The sequence below is a fragment of the Callithrix jacchus genome, chromosome 1 (genome assembly GCF_049354715.1).
Source record: "Callithrix jacchus isolate 240 chromosome 1, calJac240_pri, whole genome shotgun sequence".
Classification (NCBI taxonomy): domain Eukaryota; kingdom Metazoa; phylum Chordata; class Mammalia; order Primates; family Cebidae; genus Callithrix; species Callithrix jacchus.
Window position 1 is genome coordinate 29,545,421 of NC_133502.1, and position 24,013 is coordinate 29,569,433.

Sequence of the window (24,013 nt, forward strand, 5' to 3'; positions counted from 1 at the left end):
GCGACTCAGTTTTATTTGATTTCAGTCACTCCTGATAAATAACAAATTTGGAGAAATAAAAATATCTTTAAAAATATTCAAAGATAGAGAGAAAGGAGATAAGGAAGGCAGAAAGAAAGGCAGTAATTAAGAAAGGAAAGAACTGGACGGGGGAGAGGTTGGCGAAAGCGGAGGAGAAGAGAGAGGTCGGGGAGAGGAAGACAGCAGGGAGCAAAGAAAGGGAGGGCGGGGGAGTTCGCTGGAGAATTCTCGGACCTTAGGCGTGATTATCTCCTGCCTCTGTAGCTGCGGAGTGGGCATCAAAATGGCAACACTAAACCATCCAAGATCTCCGGAGAAAAACTCCCCAGTGGAGCAGAAGGTCCCATTCTTCGCTGTTATCAAACGTGTTGTTTGAGAACGCCCCAGGCTGCCTTCTAACGCCCTTTCTTCCCCCGCTCCCCCCTTACGTGGACGCCATGACAACTGTCACGTGGGCCTGCAAACAAGCCGTCTCCAGGCTGCACAGGCCCCAGCTACTCCTCTCTGGAAGGAGCAAGAGGGTTTTGTTGCTGAGATGCACAGAGCCCCCCAGCTGACCTTTCCCTGTGCCAGTGAGTACTCGTGGCGTGCATGGGAGAAGGCCTACGAGGACCACAGGAGGAAGGTAGGAAAGTCCCCAGTCCAGCCCTGACAGCTCAGCGGGCTGGCACCAGGCAGTGCCCACAAAATGCCCATGCTTTCCTTGAAGACCTGAAGGTGATTTTCTTTTTGGAGACAGAATGGCTGAAATGGCATTCCCAACAAGATTCATCATCTACGTTGCCATACAATTAAAGTCTCATTAAATAGATGAAGGCTTTCATGTACCACATTTTAGGGCCATCCTGTTTCTAATCACAGCACATATTTATCAAGTACTTAATTTTTCCCAAGTTACTTGAAAGGGTCTTAAGACAAAAACACCAGAGGCATCCTTTTCTTTTCTTTCTTTCTTTCCCTTTTTTTTTTTAGAGGAAGTCTCCCTCTGCCACCCAGGCTGGAGTGCAGTGGCACAATCTCAGCTCACTGCAACCTCTTCCTCCCAGGTTCAAGTGATTCTCCTGCCTCAGTCTCCTCAGTAGCTGGAATTACAGGCACATGCCACCATGCCCTGCTAATTTTTGTATTTTTAGTGGAGACGGGGTTTTCCCATGTTGGTCAGGCTAGTCTTGAACTCCTTACCTCAGGTGATCTGCCCACCTCAGCCTCCCAAAGCGCTGGGATTTCAGGCCTGAGCCAACGCACCCGCCTGGCATCCTTTTCTCTATCAAAACAGTGGACTCCAGGGGGGACTAAAAGCCAATCTTTGCCCCATTAGGAAATATGTTATTGTTTCCATTTATTTGGTGCAAATGCAGACGATTGTTGAGGACATCCGTGCGGATCCTAGGTGCTGCCCAATCTTCTGCCTGCACCACAGTGGAGGCATCAGACTGAACAATGTTCTATGTATCACGTCTCCATGCGTGTGTGGATCAGGCTGGAAATACTCTTAAGAAGGAGAAGTCTGGATTTCTGTTTCTGGGAACGGGACACTGCCCCGTAATGATCTTAAGTCACAACCCCAAGGAGTGATCTGCAGGTCAAGCATTTCTCTTCCTCCTGGGGTTGGAAGTGAACTTGTGTGTCCTGGGCCACAGGTCGCATGCACTGCAAGCCACCATGGCAGCCGCCCCTGGTGACAGGCCTCTGCACCTGCTGTCTCCGTGAGGTCCCCACGGCACTTTTCCTGGCTCTTTCCCAACTCAACCTCACTTCCTGGGACTCCGGGTCCAACACCACCTCCTGGAGTCTCCTCTGTCCCCTCCACTGAGAAGCACATCCTGTCGCTTTCTGGTTCTGTGGCCTGCTACCTCGTGTCGCCACGTGACTGACAGGAGGGTTCATGTTTTGTGTTGTTTGTTTTCCCCACTCAGTGAGGGTGCTGGCCATGTCCTGCCCGCCATGTTGTTCTCAGCACGTAGAGCGTGCAGTAAGTACTTAGTAAACCGTCATCAGCGGGGAAAGATGGGAAGGACTGGGTATGGGAATAGCACACATGAATCAGTCACGTTACTTCTTCAGATTGAACTGATACTGCAGGGTAGAAACCCCACGGGTGTTCTCCTGTTCACTTTTGTATCCTGGGGACTAGAATCGCTCCTGCGTGAGGTAGCTGGTCAGCAGTCTGGCAGCTTAAGTGAGTAACCAGGCTCCGTGCCTGAGATCCTGTAAGGTAAAGAAGGTTGAGATCGTCATGGTGGGAAATGCAGAGATGATTGTTGAACAGTGAAGTTTGGTAGGTTGACTGGAGCCATGAGGCCCCAGGGGGCAAGAGCTAGCTCAGCAGTTCTGTGGCATCAGAAACCTATGGGTACTGGGTCCGAGGATGGAGTCACCAGAACACCCCAGTGGGGCCCCTGACTAGCAGCAGGGGCGTGGGCTGGGAACCCAATTCTGGCATGAAGTTGTACTGGGCGTCTGACCTTGAGGACCAAGTGAAGACAGAGAACCAGTCCAGAAAGAGAGAACCTGGAAGTCACAGATGGTCAAGGAACTGGCGTTGGGCAGAGCTGAGCAAGGAAGATGAACAGAAGGAGGGTGTAGTGAAGAACAGGGCAATGAAAGCACTGCTTCCTGGGGACGCAGGCACAGCTGCTGCTGACGCCCGGGTGTCCTGGCAGGAGTGTGCTGAGGGCGCAAGGGCAGTGCATGAGGCCTGGGAAAGGAGGTCCAGGCAGCTGGCAGGGCTGTCCCACAGCGGTGGGGCTCATTTAGCTCATTAGCCCTGGTGCTACAGGCCCCACTGAGTGACCAGAAGGGTACAGAGCAGCAGGGGCTGGAAGCAGCCCCATGGCAGGGCCCCTCTGACACCCCACAGGTCTCCAACGGGCACTAAAACTTGCATGAAAACAAAGCTTCTCCCAAATAAGAGTAGAGAGTCTGCGCTTTGAATAACTTAGTTTCTTATTGCTTGGCTGAGAATCTCTGAAACTATAAAGGACCTTGATAGAATAAAAGGAGAAAAAAGATCTGTGGGAGAGCAATGCACCCCAGTCCCCTGATGACTGCCCTCCTGGAACAGGGGTCTCGTCCTCAGCCCAGCCTTCACCCTCAGGGTCTGAGTGGCTCCTGCCCACCACTCCACAGTGCACCTGCCCCTACAGCCAGGCTGGCCGTGCCCACAAAGTCACCTCCAGTCTTGCACTGGCTGCCACCTCCTGAAACACCTTTTTCCCCTTCCCTGTGCCACCTGGACTTCTCCTTGGATGAGCTTGTTAGTAGACAGGCACTGCTGAGGAAAAAATCCTGAGTTTCAGGATATATCAATTAAAACATCTGTCTTAGTCCATTTCTGCTACTAAAACAAGATAACACAGATTGTCATTTATAAACAGCAGAATTCACTTCTTACAATTCAGAAGGCTGGGAAACCCAGGGCTGAGGCACCAGCAGGTTTGGTCTGATGAAGTCACTCTCTGCTTCCAAGATGGCGCCTTGCTGCTGCATCTTCACCTGGCGAAAGGGGCAAAAGGAATGAATGGCTGTGTACTGTCACAGCCCGTGCCCTGGGTGTGCCCACACTTAGGGCAGAACTGACATGCCAGCCCCTTGCCACCTTGGCCCCTCCAGACTCTGGGCACTGGCAAGTGCAGGAGGGAGGCTGAGGGGCACAGAGGACAGCATGGTGCTGGCCTGCAGTGCCTCTTGGGTGCCATGAACAGCAACAGGAGGCAGATGGGCTCCTGTGAAGAAGGGGCAGGTCCCTAGTGAAGCCTGACCTTCAATCTGGAAAGGGCCTGAAGCCTGGGGGCCCAGCTGCCAGTCCTGCAATCCAGAGGGGCAACTTGTGGTGCTTTTCCCTGGGCCTGCCTATAGCCACCCATGGACCAATCAGCATGCACTTCCTCTGCCCTGAGGCCCATAAAAACCCTGGACTCAGCCAGATTCCAGCAGAGGATGGAGATATGATGGGGAGAATATGGGCCATCCAACTGCAGTTTAAGATGCATATTTTTACCAACTCTCCATTCATGATTTATTATGTATTTCTTGGGAAGATACAAGCTTTCTCCCAAGTTCTTCTCTTTTTCTGAACCCTCACTAGAGTCACCTTAGCATTCATGTTTCTCATATGCGCCTCAAAACTTTTCCTTGTCTACCCATTGCCCAGTTCCAAAGCTGCTTCCACATGTTTCGGTATTTGTTACAGCAGTGCCCACTTCTTGGTTCCAAAATCCATCTTAGTCTGCCTAGGCTTCTATAACCAACATGAGCCTCAGTGGCTTAAACAATGGAAATTCATGTTATCACAGCTCTGGAGGCTGTGAAATCCACAGTGGGCTCTGGCAGGACGAGGTTCCTGGTGAGGCTCCCTTCCTTACTCGAAGGTGGCTGCCCTTTCTGTGTCCACAGTGGCAGAAAGGTAGTGCTCTCCCTCCTCTCCTATAAGGCCACAGTCCTGCGGGATTAGAGCTCCTTCCGTAGGACTTCGTTTAACCTAATTACCTCCTGACAACCCTGTCTGCAGATACAGTCACATTGGGGTTAGAGCTTGAACATGAGCTTTGACAGAACAAAATTCAGTCTGTACAACACACACTCTATAGAAAGATACATTTTTTATAATCAAATTTTCAATTCATTTAACTCCACACATACTAGAAGAAAAGGTAGGCAAATTATTCTATAACTTGGGGTTAGGGGAAATTTTACTAGCCATAATTCAAAACCCACAAGTAACAAGGGGAATTTTTTGATAAATGTGACTAAATTAAGAAGACATATTGCATGGCCCAGAAAACAGGCTGAGTGGAAACAAAAACAAACAAACATGTATACATATATTTAACATACATATACATACAGAAGTGCATATATGGATGTATGTACTTCATATATATATGGATTTCTGAAAGTAAGGGTTATATGTAAATGTGTGTCATAAAGGGTTCTTATCCTTATATATAAGGAACTTCTAAAAGTAGGAAGAAAAATGCAAACCATCCCACGTAAAAATGGGCACGTGGTATCAACAAAAGTTCACAGAGAAAAAATTGTAAATAGCTCTTTAAAAAAATAAAGACAAAATCCTGGGCTCAAGCAATCATCCTGCCTCAGCCTCCCAAAGTGCTGGGGTTACAGGCATGAACCACTGCACCCAGCCAACAAATAGATCTTAACTTATAAAAAGATTATCAGCTTCCGTATTATAGAGAAATTCAAATCAAACTCACTCTAATACCAGTTCTCAAATATTAGATTGGCAAAAATACAAAATGTTCGTGGCCGGGTTCTGTGGGAAGAGGCATGGCCATACGATGCTGATGGTGGGCAAAGCCCAGACCTACGGGAGAAGTGAGCACAATCTCATACAGTCACACGGGCATCTATCCTTTCACGCTCAGTCCCAATTTCAAAGATACACTGGCAAAGATACAAAACAGTGTTGTAAAATATTTTAATTGCAGCATTTTTTGTAATAGCAAAATGGGAACCAACCCATATGTCCATCAGGGAGCTGGGTAAATAAATTAAGGTGCTTTTAACACAATAAAGTATGATGCTTTAAAAAGGAATGAGAAACATGTCTCTCTACTACTCTAACGTTATTTCTAGGATGTTCTGTTTAATGGAAAAAGCGAGGTGGAGAAAAATGTGTAAAATATACAATGTTTATCTAAAAAAGGGGATGAAATGTATATATATATATATATATACAAGCACATGTGTAATAAATACATGTGCACATACACACATACAAAAGCACATATATGTAATAAATACACGTGCACATAAACACGTACACAATCACATATATGTAATAAATATATGTACACACAAACACATACAGGATCACATATGTGTAATAAATATATGTACACATAAACACATACACAAGCACATATATGTAATAAATACATGTGCACATAAACACATACACAAGCACATATATGTAATAAATACATGTGCACATAAACACACAAGCACATATATGTAATAAATACATGTGCACATAAACACATATACAAGCATATATATGTAATAAATACATGTGCACATAAACACATATACAAGCACATATATGTAATAAATATATGTACACATAAACACATACGCACACATATGTGTAATAAATATGTGTGCACATAAACACATATTCTATGTTCTTATATTTTGAGGAATGTAAAGAGTAACTCTAAAACCAGAAGAATCGTCAACAGAACAGGGTGAAGATGAGCGTATAGAACTTAGACGTCTTGGAAGAAGTTGTTTGGCACACTTGGCTCTGGTGCCACGTAACGTTTTACATACTACAAAACAAAATTAAATTTAAAAAGCGTTTCTAAATACTGGAAATAAAATGAGCCTAAGTGCGGATGTAATGGGTGCCACAGCCGTACCTGAGAGGAGCTAACTCTTCCAGCTGCCGTTGAAACTGAGTCGTGGATATTCATCGTGAGATCCTCTAATGACAAAACAATGTCAGAAAATCAAGCTATTTTCAGTAATCACAGTAGTGGTGGCATGTCAGTATTATTTCTAATCTTTTTTTTTGAGCTAAGGTCTCACTCCGTGGCCCCGGCTGGAGTGACCATGGCTCACTGCAGCCTCCATCTCCAAGGCTCAATCAATCCTCCCACCTCAGCTTCCCAAGTCGTTGGAACCACAGGCATATGCCGCCATGACTGGTTAATTTTTTTTTAAATTTTTTGCAGAGACTGAAGTCTCACTGTTTTCCCCAGGCTGGTCTCCAACTCCTGGGCTGAAGCGATCCTCCTGACTCAGCCTCCCTATGTGCAAAGATTACAGGCTGAGCACCATGCCCAGCCCAGATTGCTGTGTTCACACTGGGAGAAAACAAATGAGTAATTCTGTTGGTGTCATGAAGAATTGGGAATTTGCACTTGGGAAGAATGAAATGCAGAAGTAAGATCAATGAGGCAAAGAGGAATGCAGGCCGGAACTGGAATCAGAAGGACCATGGGCTCTCTCCACTGCAAAGGGCTGGAAACGGCAGCAGCCCCCTAATTACAGTGACTAATACTCAAAGGCCATTTCTCACCACGAGAGCCAGAGCACAGTGGTAGAAATGGCTGATCCCAAGTTGAGGTAGGATATATGCAAAATAAGCCTGCATTACCTTGTCACTCTAGAAGCCAAGGAGCCTGTTGAGTCTACTAGGTTGTGTGGAAAACTCCCAGGAGCCACTGGAGGAGGTTCTCACTGGACAAAGATGGACAAGTTGAGCACCAATAAGGAAGTTATTTATTTATTCTTGAGACAGAGTCTCACTCTGTTGCCCAGGCTGGAGTGCAATGGTGTGATCTCACCTCCGGGGTTTGAGTGATTCTCCCACGTTAGCCTCCCAAGTAGATGGTATTACAGTCATCTGCCATCATGCCCAGCTAATTTATTTTTGTAGAGATGAAGTTTCACCATGTTGGCCAGGCTGGTCTTGAACTCCTGACCTCAGGTTGATCCACCTGCCTTGGCCCCCCAAAGTGCTGGGATTACAGATGTGAGCCACGGTGCCTTGCCAAAGTCAATGCAATAGATTGAAACATGTCAAATATGTTTTAACATTATACTTCCTAATGTCTTTAAAATAAAAAACCTCACTAGTCATCTTCGGAAGGTAATAAGAACCAACTTACTGTTTTGAAAATTGGCAAACAGAGAAACCCTAGTAATTTTCCTGCCAATGCAAAGCTTTTCATTATAGAAGTATTTCAGCATATAAATGTAGATCGAATGATGGAATTAGAACATTTTCATTTTTCAAACCGTAATCAAGCAATGAATGAAGGATCATTCACTGCTGCTAACGTCACAAGGTAGAGACAAGCAGAAATTTGTACCTGCCAGTAAAATGTCACTGTATCACCAATGGTTTAAAAAGGGAAAAAAACGAACCTGAATTTCTAACTGCCGATACGCAGAAAATGTCAGGCGTGGGATCAGCAAAATCCAAACTCTGAAACTCTACAGGACCAATTACCTGGATTTCTCATAGCAAATTGTAGGGCGATAAACACGGAAATTATACAGTAGACATAAGAGACTTACCGAACAGTGACAATATGGGCCTTTTTACGTGAGTCCCAGTCAAACGAGGAAGGGAGGCTGGGTCTCTGTTTTTTATACTAGTAAGCACTGTGCTGGGGGCACTCATCCCCCCTAAGAGCAAACGTTCACTGATGATTTTGCCGAAACCACTCTCTGCAATGATGATTCCAAAATGGTGATTTTTCGACCACACCACTGCCTCTACATTTACCAACTGACACTTTGCTGAAAGGAAGCCCTCCCTTCCCCCTTGTACTTAACGTTTAAATTAAACAAGAAGCAACATCAGATAACATCGAGGGGTTCCAAAAGCTTTGGTCAACAAGTTCTGCCATCAGGCAAACTAGTGTGGCGTTTTTAATAACAGTCATGGACCTCAAATCTTTATCTGGAGCTTGAAGGAACTTGCTTCTAGAAAGCTCTGTGTAGGCATCTCAGATTAAACATGTTTAACTCAGAATTCACTGTACATACCCCAAACCCGCTCACCACGAACACACTGTTAGTGTCACCACACATGAAAGCTGGAAGCGGACGGCATTCTTCATTCCTTTCTCTCCCTTCACGCCCCCCACACATGCACACCACACCTGGGCATGGCTCCTGCCAGGTCCCCCACCCAGTGGCCCCACAGCCCTGAGCATGCTGCAGGCCCGGGCCTCTTCCCTGGATGACCACAGGAGCCTTGGCACTGGCCTCCCCACCTTCTTTCAGGCTTCTCTGCGTTCACACATAGTGACAGAGGAGGCTGTAAAAAGTGACCATGTGACCACATCACTCCTCTGCCTCTGTTCTCAATGCTTCCCTTTTCTTTGGGGGCCAAGTTGCAGTTCCTAAGTGTGCTCTGTTGCTCTGTGCACACCTCACCATCCAGCCCTTTCTCCACCTCCTGACGTCTCTTTGCATCTTCTCCATCCTCTATGCTGTCACTACCCTGCCCATGGGTTCCGTCCCCAGGCCGGCCATCCCGTGGGTTCTGTCCCCAGGCCGCCATCCCGTGGGTTCCGTCCCCAGGCCGGCCATCCTTCTCCACGTGCTCGGGTGGAGTTTCCCAATGGGAGTTTCCCAATGCTGTCGCCTTCAGGTTATCCATGAGCAGGTTCCGTGGTTATCAATCTGTAAAGAAACATTCCAGAATGTGCAGGAATTCCTTTTTATTGCAGGCAGTGATGCATAGAGGTCTCACACATTTAACCTGTTGCATTTTAAAATATAAATGTTTCCCTTATTTGTAAATTTCCCACTTGGAAACTTTAGAGATTGCTGTACACAAACTTATGCGTAAGGTGCTCATCCTGAAGTACTGGTGGAGAGCCTGGTTGCAGGGACATAACTCACTGTATAAAAGGCCTCTTGGCAAAGAGTGCAGGCTAGAAATGTCATCAGGTGGTTGGCATTTAATGAATTCCCACCCTGCGCCCACTTAATTATCTCTTTTAAAAGGAAATGGAGGCTCACTTCTGAGGGTGCCTGGCTCCCTCCAGGAGATACCCAGATTCCGAATCTAAGCACAAGCCTCTTTCAGAACTTCATGCCATGGGCTGATGTGGAATCTCTGGTGCCATGAAAGGCCCCAGAGCTGCACGGTCTGAGCTCACTCTCTGCAACACTGCGCACAGGTAACGCTGCCTCCTCATGCCACAGGTCCAGAGCGCCCAGCCGCTGGTGGATACCTGCGCCCCGCTGACGTTCCGCCACCTTCAGCTGAAACTCAAGAGGCTGAAGGTACACTTTCATTTCTACCTTTCTTAACATAATAGCTGACTAGAAAATGCCGCTTAAAAGCCCAGGAAAACAGAAAAGGCAGGTTTCGTTAGGAATAAACTCACTAAAGGTAAAATGCAGTGTAGGTGATGAAGTAGCCCCAGCTGTCCCTGAGGAGGCTATTTGGAAATTACAGCAGAAATCTTCCCCCGTCGCCATGCTGATGGAACACCAAGAAGTATGTGACACAGGGCTTGATCAATTTGGACAGTCACCAACTCTACGGACATGCCCGTGGCACGTCCCCAGGAAGTCCTTGAGAACATGCTATCAGGGTGTTCAAGATACAGCTCGGTTTTGTGCATTTCAGAGACTTGACACATCCATCAATACGTGTAAGGTGTGCATTGGTTTGGTCCAGAAAGGCAGGACAGCTTGGAGTGGGGGCAGGGGTACTTCCAGGTCATAGGTGGATTCAAAGATCTCCTGACTGCCAGTTGGTTGAAAGAATTTAAAGACCCTGAATCAATAGAAGGGAGTGTCTGGGTTAAGACAGGGGGTTGCAGAGATCGAGGTTCTTATCCTGCAGACAAAGCCTCCGGGTAGCAGGCTTCAGGGGAAATAAATTGTAAATGTTTCTCGTCAGACTTTAGAAGGTGCCAGACTCTTAGTAAATTCCCTCCTGGATCATGAAGACCTGGAAAGGGAAGGAGATTCTCTACAGAATGTAGATTTTTCACAAGAGACAGCTTTGCAGGGCCATTTCAAAACAAGTCAAAAAATATTTGGGGGGATAAAATACTTATAATGCTTTTAAGGCCTGCTACCTATCACGTTGGTATCTTAGTGCTGCAGAGAGTCTCGTCAGTCTTAAGGTCTCGCTTTAACCGTAATGCTGGTCACCTGTGCCTGAATTCCATCGGAAGGAGGGCGTAATGAGGCATGTCCAACCCCACTTCCCGTCACGGCCCGAACAGTTTGTCGGGGTAACTTAGGAATGCCCTTGGCCAAGGGGAGGGGTCCGTTTAGCTGGCTGGGGGTTGTGGAGGCGTTTAGAATTTTATTTGTGGTTTATGTAACACATCATGTCTTAGGGGGAAGGGGAGTGGATTCACGGTAACAACTATTCAGTGCTGTTCCAGATAACGTCATTTCTTCACAGTAAACCATTTCTTAACCACCTCAGAATGCTGGATGTCTTGTTTGTTTTTGAGACAGAATCTCACTCTGTCGCCCAGGCTAGAGTGCAATGACACAATCTCAGCTCACTGCAGCCTCAGCTCCCAGGTTCAAGTGATTCTCCTGCCTCGGCCTCCGAGTAGCTGGAATTCCAGGCGCGCTCAACACTACGCCTGGCTAGTTTTTGTATTTTTAGTAGAGACAGAGTTTCGCCACATTTGTCAGGCTGGTTTCGAACTCCTGACCTCAGGAGATCTGCCTGCCTCTCCCTCCTAAAGTGCTGGGATTACAGGCATTGTTTCTCTCTTGCAGTTTAGGTCATTTGATGAGTGAGAACTGCGTGGTTATCTCAAAGTAATGCCTCCAGGACAAAATGCTGTGGGCTTTCTATGTGCCTGTTAAGCAACAGTGTTGTAAATGAGCTGAACAGAAGCCCAGTAACCAGTCTTGAGCTTATCTGCAGATCGACCCCTTAGATGCCTAAACCAAGAGGCAGATTCTTTTCCTCTGGGCTCAAATATTCTCTTCTTATAATGGAATAAAATAGCTCTATCTTTATTAAGTGTGTCCCTGTGTGTACGGTCCCTGCTGAGGTGTGACAGTATGTCCCTGTGTGTACGGTCCCTGCTGAGGTGTGACAGTATGTCCCTGTGTGTATGGTCCCTGCTGAGGTGTGACAGTATGTCCGTACGGTCCCCGCTGAGGTGTCACAGCGTGTCCTGTGTGTACGGTCCCTGCTGAGGTGTCACAGTGTGTCCCTGTGTGTATGGTCCCCGCTGAGGTATGACAGCGTGTCCTGTGTGTACGGTCCCCGCTGAGGTGTCACAGTGTGTCCCTGTGTGTATGGTCCCCGCTGAGGTATGACAGTGTGTCCTGTGTGTACGGTCCCCGCTGAGGTGTCACAGTGTGTCCCTGTGTGTACGGTCCCCGCTGAGGTGTGACAGTGTGTCCTGTGTGTACGGTCCCCACTGAGGTGTGACAGTGTGTCCTGTGTGTACGGTCCCCGCTGAGGTGTGACAGTATGTCCCTGTGTGTACGGTCCCCGCTGAGGTGTCACAGTGTGTCCTGTGTGTACGGTCCCCGCTGAGGTGTCACAGTATGTCCCTGTGTGTACGGTCCCTGCTGAGGTGTCACAGCGTGTCCCTGTGTGTATGGTCCCCGCTGAAGTTTGACAGTGTGTCCTGGTGGGCACCGTCCCCGCTGAGACACAACAGCACACTCGCCGATATGAGACGAGGCAGCATAAGACTTCCAGGGTACTCAAGTCACAGGAATGTGGCATGAGGAGGGGCCTCGCCATCAGTGTAGATGCTCGCCAGCCCCCTCTCTGTCTGCAGCTGGAGGAGGAACGGCTCTCCATCATCCAGAGGGACAACCTCCTGCTTCTGGAGAAGGTGGCCTCTGTCATGAGGACCAGGAGACAGGCTGGCAGCAAAAACAACTCCACACACAGGAGGTAAGGGAGGGGCTCCTGCCATCCCACGGGCTCCACACTGCAGTGCCAGGAGGGGGTTGGGGAGGAGCAGAAGAGCTGCCCGTGGGTCGGAGTTGAGGCGTTTCTGTCCTCTCCTGAAAAGAGCCACACCTCCGAGGAATGCCCTTTTCCTCGGCGGTTTGCGATGCTACGTTTTACTTGAGACTCCTAGACTGCTTCTGCAACCTGCAACTAAAGGGGGACCCAAAATTATAGCTAGCAGCCGTGAGCTGCCATGTGCCAGGCACTCCTCTGAACCTGCTAACACACCTGACTCCACACCCTCACACGGCCCTGTGTGGCAGTCTCTTGCGTCTCTCACAGGAGAGGGGGAAACAGAGGCACTGGGAGGCAACCACTTGGCCGAGGCTGCCGCTCGGTGGCAGGGAATGCAGGCTGTGCCCGAGCCCTGATCACGCAGTTCTCAAAGGTGTCGGTTTTCAAAAGCAACAAAGGTTTTGGTTTTCTGTCAGCAGACCAGTATGTCCAGCATCTTTCTGGAAAACACACTGAAGGTCATGTAGCCATGTGGGTCCAGCCTGGGATGCTGGTACTGCTTTCACGGCCTCACTTTTTACCCAGAGGTGGAGTTCTGCCCTTATAAAGATGAAGACCAGCAGGATTTCATACCCTTAAAACCACCTTATAATTGCTCGACTGCGAGTCCTAAAAGCCCCTCTGGTCTAAGGTCAGTAACCTCTGTCCTGCATTTTACGCATCCTAGAATCACCTCAGAGTTACACCATGGCCCTTTCCCTGTAAGTGCAAGATTTTGATCATGATTGTGATACTTCATTCTAATGAAGGGATTTTTTGCTCCAGAAGTGCTTGAGCCTTTTAAGATCTTTGGCCTGTACCTGTCCCCAAGAAGCTTATAGTGGCTTCAGACTTTATAATAAATTAAAATATAATGGATCCTCAGGTACCTTGAGGGGTGTGATATAGGAAGGCTGCAGGCCCCACAAGGTGCACCACTGGGAAGGCGCTGCTCCGAGCTCAGGCAGGCCCTGCGTGGTCCTGCATGCTGGGTTCCTTCAAAGGCCCAACCAGAGCAAAGCTGCCTCAGAGATGGTTCACCGAAGGCTCCTAGGGCTTCAGCGGAAGCCAAAGGAAAGTCAATCGTTTTTGTCAAGAATGCATCAGTTTGGTGCTTGATAAGTGGCTGTTTCGTGTCTCAGTTGACTCCATTCTTTAACAAAGGACACTTGCCAAGTTAATGCACAATGCTGGAGAGAAACAGTCCATTTTCAGGGGAGCCTCGGCTGCTTCTGGAGCACTGCAGACCAGTTGATTGAATGGAATAAATATGTCTAGCTAGCTGGCCAGCCAGTAGCAAAAGTCAACATGATGAGACAAACTATAGAGCCCACACGGGACTTTCACTCCTGGTTTCAGTTTTCATGTCTGTATTGAGATGTGGTTGGCATACAGTAGACACGTATTCACAGTGCGTGTAATAGGTTTGTCATACGATACATCCATGACACCAGCACCCCATCACTCCCCTCCTCAGGTTTCCCTGTCAGTCCTCCAGCTCCCACCCTCCGCCTGTCAAAGGTTCCCTGTGAGCGCCATTGCACTTTCTGGATTTGATGTGCATAGGTTCATCAAGTGTCTGCATTTTGTCTGCCTTTCCCTTAGCACAATGTCACTGAGTCATGATCTATCACAACGTTTTTATCCATTCACTATTGACGAGCATTTGGGTGGCTCCAGTTTGGGGCTATCACAAGTAAGGCTGCAATGAGAGTCTCCGTGAAATGAAAAATTGGAGCTAAATTCCTCTGCCCGAGACTGAAAGCTCAACGACAAAGGATTTCCAAAGGAAGCCAGGTGAGAGACCCCCAGAATGACCGCACGAGGAGCTCCCTCAACCCACTTTCCAGCGAAACTTTTGTAAAGGATTAAAAACCAATCCTTTAAAATCTCTGCTATATGTTCCTAAGAAGAGACATTTATTCAAGAAAAGCTACTTTGTAATTTGGCAAGAACAGCAAATGTCCCTGGTATTTGAGCTAAAACCTGCTCTCTCCCCACTGCTCCCAGCTCAGCAATGCAGATACACTCCAGAAGCTGCAGCCAAGCACACAAGTTCCGCTCCCCACAGCTCCTAGTCAAAGGGCCTTCTTCCTGGAAGGGGCAGGGCCTTGCTTGTCTTACCTTGTCTGCAGCTGCCTGTTGCTGAGACTAAATCCCAGGTGAGTGTGGCCCCAAGCTGGAGATGCTCTTGTTCTGCTCAGCCCCTGTTTGTGGAATGGATACTCAGCCTGCAGCCTTGGGAATGGTGCTCCTAAGAACCCAGGACCCCCGATCCCCTGGGTCTGGTTCACAGGCATTGATTCCATGCTGGGAGAAGCAAGCTAAGACCTGTGTGTCCCTCCAACACACACACAGTGGCGCACAGAGCCTCGGGTGTCACTCAGAGAGAAGACTGCCACTGTCCCCATACGAGCTCCAGGGCTCTGAGACTTTGCCCAGAGGAAGAAGCAGACCCTCATAACAGCTCCCATTCTCTTCCCCGAGGGATGGTTTCATTTGCAACAGAATTTAGAAAAGTGCAAGGCTCAATGGACGTGAAAATGAGAATCCAAATTGGGAAGGAAGAAGCAAGGTGTTTCTAGTCACAGATGACATGATCTTGCATATAGAAAATCTTAAGGAATTCACTAAAAAGCTCTAGAATCAATCCACAAGTTCAACACGGTTGCAGAATACAAGGTCAATACACAAAAATCAATTGTATGTTTACATACTTGCTGTGAACAATCTGAAGATGAAACCCAAGAAAATTCCATTCGCAAAAGCATCCAAAGAATGGGTACTTAGGAATAACAGAGGAAGTACAAAATTTGTACTCCCAAAACACAAAACGTCATCCGAAACAAGTGAAGAGCTAAATACATGGAAAAATATCCCGGGTTTGTGGATTCAGAAGCCTTGCTGTCAAGACGGCAATATACAAACTATTGTAGAATTTTGCTTCTTAGTTCACCTAAAACTGGGTTCTCGTCATATGACCAGGAAAATCTAGGCACGTGAACACACTGAAGGGTGAGTAGAGCAGGACGTTGTTGGGCAACAAAGGAAAAAAAAAAAAAAACTCAACAAAGCAAGATGGAGTCCTGCCAACAAGCTCCCACCTCACAAGTCAAATCCCAAGCCACCATACAGAAACCGAAGAGGTCAGGTTCCTCCCCTGCCTGGGGCTCCACCCCATTTCCCCAGAGCGCATGTGGCTCAGACAAGGTTCCGTGCGGGCTCCCTCATCTGCACAAAAGCATCTGGTGTAAACACTTGTGGGACGGGGCAGAGATTCTGGGCATTTGACTGTCACAAACCCAATCTACAAATTCAATACAATCCCAATTAGAACCGCAGCCAACTTCTACGTAGAAGCCGGCACAAATTAGACAAAACAATCCTGAAACAGAAGATCAAAGTAGTAGGACTCACATGTCCCTGTGGCCACTGGAGAGCAATGGCTGTCTCAGCCAGCAGCATGGGGGTAATGAACTTTCCAAGACAGTTGTAGGTAAAGAAAGGCAGGTTTATGAGAGAAAGAAGGAAAATACGTTTCGAGGAGGCAACAGGCAGTCCTGAGCAGAGAGGCTGGCTGTGCGAAGGCCAAGGCTTGCCAGAGATTTTACAGGTGGCATTTATCAGAAGAGGGTTTGTGTGGCACCATAACGCCGAGGCTGCCGTGAGCTAACTGTGGTGCCTGGTGATGGCTCTGCACAGGAACTTGTGAGCTGTTTGCTGGGAGGGCTGTGTGTCCTAGACTTGAGGAAAGGCCGACTTGTCACTTACCTGCTTTATCTCTGCTTTCCCCTGGTCCCACCAGCCTGACTCCCCTTTCCTAATTAGGACTCCACACCTATTTCAAACTTACTACAGAGCTGTAGTAATCGAGATAGTCTTACACTCGCATAAAGATAGACATGGAAGTCAACGGGGGTCCAGAAATAAGTCCGTGTGTCTATAATCAATGTATTTTCAACAAAGGGGCCAAGACCACTCAATGAGGAAAGAACAGTCTTTCCATAAATGCTGCTGAGACAACTCTCTCTTCTCATGCAAAAGAATGAAGTTGGACTCTCACCTCACGCCATACACAAGAATGAATCAAAACTGGGTGAGAGGCCTAAATGTAAGAACTAAAACCATAAACTCTCAGAAGAAACCAGTGGAGGATCATTGCGACTTCAGATGTGGATTCTTAGATGTGGCACCGAAAGCAGGAATGACAAGAAAATACATCAACTAGACTTAACAAAAATCCACAGCTGTTGTGCATCACAGGACACTGTCAAGACAGTTAAAAACCCACAGAATGGGAGAAAATACTTGCAAATCAGATACAATAAGGGACTTACACCTAGAATATGTGAAAAGCTCTTACAGCTCAATGATAAAAAGACAATTACCCATTAAAAGATAGGCAACAAGATCTGAACAGACACTTCTCCAAGGAAGACATACAGATGATTAGTAAGTACATGAAAAAACACTTAGCGTCATTAATCATCAAGGAAACCCAAATCAAAACCACGGCATGATAGCCCTTCACACGGATCAGATTGACTGGAATCAAAAAGACAGATCATACGGAGTGTTGGTGACGATGTGGGGAGCTCGGAACCCTCCAGGGCTGGGAGGAATGTAATATGGGGCAGCCACTTTGGAAAACAGTCTAGCAGTTCCTCAAATGATTAAACATATTTACCATATAACCCAACGATTTCACTTCCGAGTATATAACCAAGATAAATGAAAACATGTCTACACAAAAACATATACAATTTATTTTCGTGTATTGATCTTGTATTAGGCAACCTTTGTAAACTTGTGGATTAGTTCTAGAGCTTTTTAGTGAATTCCTTAAGATTTTCTAAATGCAAGATCATATCATCTGTGCATAGAACTAGTTTGCGTCCTCTTTCCCAATTTGGATGTCTTTATTTTCATGTTCAGAGAGGCTTGAACTTCTCTAAATTCTGTTGCAAATGAAACAGTCCCTTTGGGAAGAGCTGGGAGTGGAGACAATGGCAATCCTCTCCCTGAGTGACACCCCAGGCTCTTTGCTTCATTGTGTGTGTATTGGGGGGACACACAGGTCTTCTTGGCTTGCCTCTCCCATCATGGATTCAATGACTATGAACCAGAACAAGGGGGTCTGGGCTCCTGTGTTCTTAGGAGCACCGTTCCCAGGGCTCCAGGCCCATCCACCATTCCATAAACAGGGGCCGGGCAGAACAAGGGCACCTCCAGCTCAGGGCCACACTCACCTGGGACTTAGTCTCGGCAACATGCACCTGAGGACAAGATGAGAAAAGCTGAGGCCCTGCCTCTGGCGGGAAGAAGGCCCTTTAACTAGAAGCTGTAGGGAGTGGAGCCTGTGCACTTGGCTGCAGCCTCTGTAGTGCAGCCCACATTGCTGAGCTAGGAGCAGCAGAGAATGAGCAGGTTTCAATTCAAATGCCAAATTACAATGGCTTTTCTTTCTTTCTTTTTTTTTTTTTTTTGAGACAAAGTCTCACTTTGTTGCCCAGGCTGGAGTGCATGGATGGTGCGATTTAGACACACTGCAACCTCCACCTCCCGGGTTCAAGTGATTCTCCTGCCTCAGCCTCCTGAGTAGCTGGGGTTACAGGTGCATGCCACCACACCCAGCTAATTTTTGTATTTTCAGTAGGGCCGGGGTTTTGTCACGTTGGCCAGGCAGGTCTCGAACTCCTGACCTCAGGTAACCTGTCCACCTTGGCCTCCCAAAGTTCTGGGATTACAGACATGAGCCATCGCACCTGGCCAGTAGCTTTTTTTGAATAAATGTTTCTTCTCAGAACCATACAGCAGAGACTTTAAACCCAAACCCTAGCCATATGATGGAATATTGCCCAGCTATGGAATGGAATAAAGTATTGACTTTATACAGCATGGATGAACCTCAGAAACATGCTAAGTGAAAGAAGACAGTCACAAAAGACCACATATTAGATGATTCCATTTATATGAAATGTTCAGAGCAAATCTATAGAGAAAGGAAGTAGATCAGTGGTTGCATAAGGCGACGGTGTGAGGGGCAGGTAGCAAAGTGATAATTAAAGGGCCCAGGGCTCCTGAAGGAAGAGACGAAAACCTTCTCAACTGACTGTGCTGATGACTGTGGGCGTCTACCCACTGAGCTGCACATGGTAAATGAGTGACTTGTGTGGTATACAGTGACCTGTATCTCCAGGAAGAGTCTCACTGCTTCTGGGACCTTCTAAGGCCCACAGCCCATTCACCAAACCTAATGCAAATGGCAAGGGACGAGGGTCACTGGATTCTGGCCTTCTCTGGTCAGCAGGATGTGTGTGGATGCTCGTGTGTGGGATCAGGGAGGAGTTCTTGCCTTAAAGGGACGGGCATTCAAATGCCAGCACAAAGGGAACCGTCCCAGACCCAGTGCGATCCCCAAGGGGATAAAAGATAAAGAGAAGGTATGGCCCTGGCATCCACTGCCAAGTGCCACTGCAGTGTGGCAGCAGTGTCTCCGGTCTGCCCGGCATGGGCAAGGCATGAGCTTAGCCTGAGCCCCAGCTGCCCCCTCTGCTGGTGAAGGGCAGCGCCACGTTGGGTACACGGGGGTCCTCCGGGTTCATAAACCAGTAAGTGTCTAGACAGGTCTCAAGCAGCCTAGAGGTTTATTTTGCCACCACTGAGGACGCTACTGGGATACAGAGACACAAGTCACAGTAAGATCTGTGCTTTTTCAAAAGAGGGTTTTGAGGATTTTTGTATTTGAAGGGGAAAGGCCAGGCAGCAGAAGGAGGAAAAATAAACAAGAGACGAGTGGACAGCGGGGGAGGGCCCATTCTCCTGAGGCTTGACTAGCGCTTACCTGATCCACATTTAAGTGGGAAAGGAGCGGGTGGAAGAACAGTCAGTTACCCACTCCTCGTGCTCCGTGAAGCTGTGTGTAAAGCAAGATAAAGAAGTCAAATATGAATTTCCCTTGGGTGGGTGGAGGGACGGTGCCCATCCTGTCTTTCTCCCCTGCCTGTGAAGGTAAGCTGGCAATTCACATTGTTAGACTGAGATTCACCAGAACTCTGTTTTGTGGTAGTTTATTGGGGAGAGGGGCTGTATCCTGAATGTCCTGAACAGTTTGCGAGGGAGGCACCTGCAGAGATCGTGGCTTTCTGTCTCTGCCGCTGCCTGGTCATGAACAAAAGGAAGGCAGTTTGTGGCACGGGACTCCATTCCTGAGCCCACCTTTCCCTTTGGTATAGTGAGTTTGGGGTCCCCAGATTTTATTTTCCTTTCACAGACTTAAGGGTTATGGATGGCTGGGGTGCCTGTGGGAATAACAGAGCTAGTTTCATTCTGCTTGGTAGTGCTGATTGCCATTTATACGTGGTACCTGAATTAAGAACTTTTCCCTCTACACCTTGTAGTGGCAGCCCCCAACATTTTTGCCACCAGGGACCAGTTTTGTGGAAGACAGTTTTCCACAGACAGGGTCAGCCAGGGAGGCAGATGGTTTGGGGATTATTCACGTGTTATGTTTATGGCACACTTTGTTTCTATTGTGATTATGTTGTAATAGAGAATGAGGTGACTACAACTCAGCATCATGCAGAGTCAGTGGGAGCCCTGAGTTTGTCTTCCTGCAACTAGATGGTCCCATCTAGGGATGGCGGAGACGGTGACAGACCATCAGGCATCAGATCCTCACAAGCGTGCAGCCTCGATCTCTCAAACGTGAGGGTCACAGCAGGGCTCGCGCTCCTATGAGAATCTAATGTGCTGCTCATCTGACGGGAGGCAGAGCTCAGGCCGTAACGCCAGCCATGGCGGGTGGCTGCGAACAGAGATGAAGCTTCCTCCCTGGCCCGCTCATCTCCTGCTGTGTGGCCTGCTTCCTAACAGGCCACAGACTGGTGTGGGTCTGTGGCCTGGGGATTGGGGACCTCTGCCTTATAGGGAAAACTGATTAGTCCATCGTTCTGTGCTTGGAAATGTTCTTCTGTAGCTAACTAGACTTTGTCACCACCACCATTTTTTCCCTCGAGAGGCTATGTGGTGGCTTTTCACCCCATTTTGGCACTGCAGCTCAGGTCCAGAATAATGTCCCACACTATTCCTCTGGGAGAGGACTCAGCCAGAAAGCAAGGAGAAGCTGAATCGGAAAATAAAAAGTCTGCAACAAATGCATCTCCTTGGGTCGCTGGGCAGCTCAGCATTTCACAGAGCTGGTAAGATGTGTGAGCCAGGTGGGACCCCGGCTCACTCCGCAGTCTCTCCCAGCTTTAGACTTCCAGCTGTGTGACCTTGGACAAATTGCCAGGTTCTCTGCTCCTTGGTTCCCACGTATGAAATAGGAACTCTTGTGCCCTTCTTGTAGGCTTGTCCTGAGAATGAAATGAGCTAAGACAGGCAAAGGCTTCGCGCTCAGAACTCAGTTAAGGTCAGCAATAGTGTTGTTGCTATTGGTGTCTTTGTATTTCAAATATGGATGTTTTCTATCGAGCTCCACGACCTGCCTGGGAAGAATGATGACGTCATACACTCCTGAAAGCAGTGTGTTTAAATGAGTAGAATAAAATCCACACAGTTTCACAGGCAATCAATTATAGTGAAGCACATTATCTTTTCTTTTTTTTTTTTTTTTTGAGGTAGAGTTTCACTCCTATTGCCTAGGTTGGAGTGCAGTGGTGCTTTTTCGGCTCACTGCAACCACTGCCTCCTGGGCCCAAGCAGTTCTCCTGCCTCAGCCTCCCGAGCAGCTGGGATTAAGGCACCCACCACGCCCGCCTAATTTTTGTATTTTTAGTGGAGACGGGGTTTCACCATATTGGTCAGGCTGGTCTTGAACTCCTCACCTCTGGTGATCTGCCCACCTCGGCCTCCCAAAGTGCTGGGATTACAGGTGTGACCCACCGCGCCCAGCCTGAAGCACATTATCAAAGTAATTTTTTAACTATAACAAAATAATCCAAGTGCTTATTTATTACCACGTTAAATAACAAGACCTTGCAGCAGGCCCGACAGCCACCAAAATTTACCCAAGCGATAAGCGTGAATAATGTCTGAAAAAATAAACAGCAGCTGTAACGTCCATGTCCGAAGTTTCTCTTGGTGATAGAGTCACAGGTGAGCGTGTTTGTTGCCTCCAAGTATAATGAAGGAAATGCGGAATTACGGCCAAAACTGATGAAAATATGACACTGTTACTTTCCTATCCGGGTTCATGGCTGCCTGAATTCTGCCCACGGTTTTCCAGACTGTGTGTCGTGTCTCTGGGATTTGGTTCTGGCTGGGACGACTCTGGGAGCCTTGCCATGTGTCCAGTTTTCTATACAGACGCCTGGACAAGAACCCCCCCCTTTGGGAGGCCAGAAGCCACAAGAAGCGCGTTCCCCCTGCCACCTCCAGTGTGAATAAGCAGGTCCACAACCAAGGGCAGCCTCATCCTTCAGGGAAATAAATAGGACCCATTTGGTTTTCTTGATATAGAAGATTTTTTAAAGCCTGGAGGTAGAATTTGGGTCAATGAAAATTCAGGGAGGAAGGAAGACAAATGAGGCCAGCTGCCAATTAGTCATGGAAACAAAAGAGAAGGAAGCAAGCAGGGGTAATTCCCGAATAATGGATAATACAGAAACACTTCCTTTGTCCTCAGGAGGAGCTGCAGGGAAACAGGAGCAGCCGGCCGGTGCCACTGGGCACCTTCCCTCTGTCCGCATCCAACCCGTGCTGACTCGCTCCTGTGAAACTCGCTCCTGTGAAACTCGCTCCTGTGAAACCTCACGTAGCCGAAATCATCAGTTAGACACAGAAAAAGAAAGAGAAGAGTGAACCGGATGACACTGATTCGCACAGTAATCCGAGTAGCTGGTCTCATAGAAGATCAGATAATAAAGTCAACAGCTCTGCCTGGAATCACAGCAAAGCTGTCAGTTAAGATGAGGCCTCGAGCACAACACCTTTCTCCTCCATGTCTCAGGGGCCCTTCCTGGTGTGTGAGAAGGAATCTAGAATGTTCCCATAGGCCTAGCTCGTATTCAGATTTCAGCCTCAACCTAAATGTCACGTCTAGAGGAAGGCCCGATGCCCTCCGGTGTGGCGCCGCCCCACTCCTTCTGGCTCCACTGCTGTCTCCCGTTTAGCTCGGACACCGCAGCTGTCATCCGCCGTCACTTACGTGTGTGTTGACCTGTTTACTGTGTGTCTCCCACTGAAACGCAAGCCTCATGACTCCAGGGACTTTGTCCCTTTTGTCCACCAGACCGGTGCTGGGCACGCAGTAGGTACCCAGTCAATATTTGTCGAATGACTGAACAATCAAATGAGGCCACCAGTGACTTCCCAGTTGCTCAATTTATTGAATTGTTTCCTTCTAAAGTTTAAAAAGTAATGTTTTTATTATTATTGATCGTAACATAATACATATTTATGGATACAGAGAAGAAATGTAAGTTGCCTGTAATTTCATCACCCAGAGAGAATACTTTTTGTATATTCTCTGCGTTCCCTTGTAGTGATATTTTGTGCACATAGATATGTATTAAGCATAATTAAAATTGTACTTGGTATATAATCTCATATCCTGGCTTAAGACATTTTGCATCTCACTGAAACTTCTGAGCATCACTTCAGTGGGTTCATCACTTTCCTAATCACTTATTAAAAACTCATTCAGAATTTTCACTATTATCAGTGATGCTGAAGGGAACATTTTTATGCACTGATTTCACAGGGACTCCTCCGTCCTCCTCTTTTTATGTTGAGTGACTTTGCTGGTTTTCCACTGTATTTGGCCCTCATAAAATGTCAGTTTACTTTGATCCGGCCTAACCCTTCACTTTTCTGCAGCTTTTAACCTAAGCGTCCATGCCCCTCCTGGTCGTAATTCACTCCTGACTTTCTCTTGCACTTCCTGCCTCCCTCAAGTGTTTCCTTCTGCCCTGTGTTCCTCTGCTCCTGTGGCTCAGCCTTTGGCTGCCTCCCTGCCTGTCTGTCCTTCCTGGACAACGTTGCCCCAGCGCCACTTCCATGCAGCAGAAAGGATCTCAGATCCAAGTCTTCAGCCCTGTTGTCACTCCTGAACACCAGCCTCACTCCTGAGTTCCACCCAAACGTTCCAGCCCAGCCCAGCCCAGCCCAGCTCCAGCCCCGCCACTTGGATGGCTTCAGTCTCCATCAAGCCGCCAACAGTGCCCCCCTCTCAGATCACTCCATTTCACTGAGACACACACTCTTTAATGGCTCTGAGTTGGAGACGCATCTCACAGCACGTGAGGGGCTACGGTTTTCCAAAACGATAGATGAAATCTGTCACCAACAAAACCAAATATACACAGGATAGGGCCTGTCACAGAGGAAGTGCACAAGGTCTGGAGGGTGATGGTGAGGCCATCCAGGAGGAAGCCACCGGTCGTCCACCATTATTCTCTGCTTCCACGTATCTCCCCAGTTCAGCAGACTCAGCCCTAACACTGGCAGGTTCTTGACTTCCTGCTCCTCTGTGCTCCACAGCCAGGGACACCCCCCTGCCCTAGGCACTTCCGCAGCTCCCACAGCTCCCTCTCCATCACGCAGCCT

General features: G+C 47.8%; 1 protein-coding gene across 1 annotated transcript; it reads left to right on the forward strand.

Moving 5' to 3' along the window:
* Nucleotides 1-504: 504 nt before the first annotated feature.
* Nucleotides 505-23,014, forward strand: CFAP97D2 (CFAP97 domain containing 2). The gene is made up of 4 exons (XM_035295027.3): nt 505-646; nt 9,715-9,795; nt 12,291-12,409; nt 22,092-23,014. Exons 1-4 carry the CDS (start codon nt 557-559, stop codon nt 22,180-22,182), a joined length of 381 nt encoding a protein of 126 aa, XP_035150918.1. The 5' UTR covers nt 505-556; the 3' UTR covers nt 22,183-23,014.
* Nucleotides 23,015-24,013: the final 999 nt, after the last annotated feature.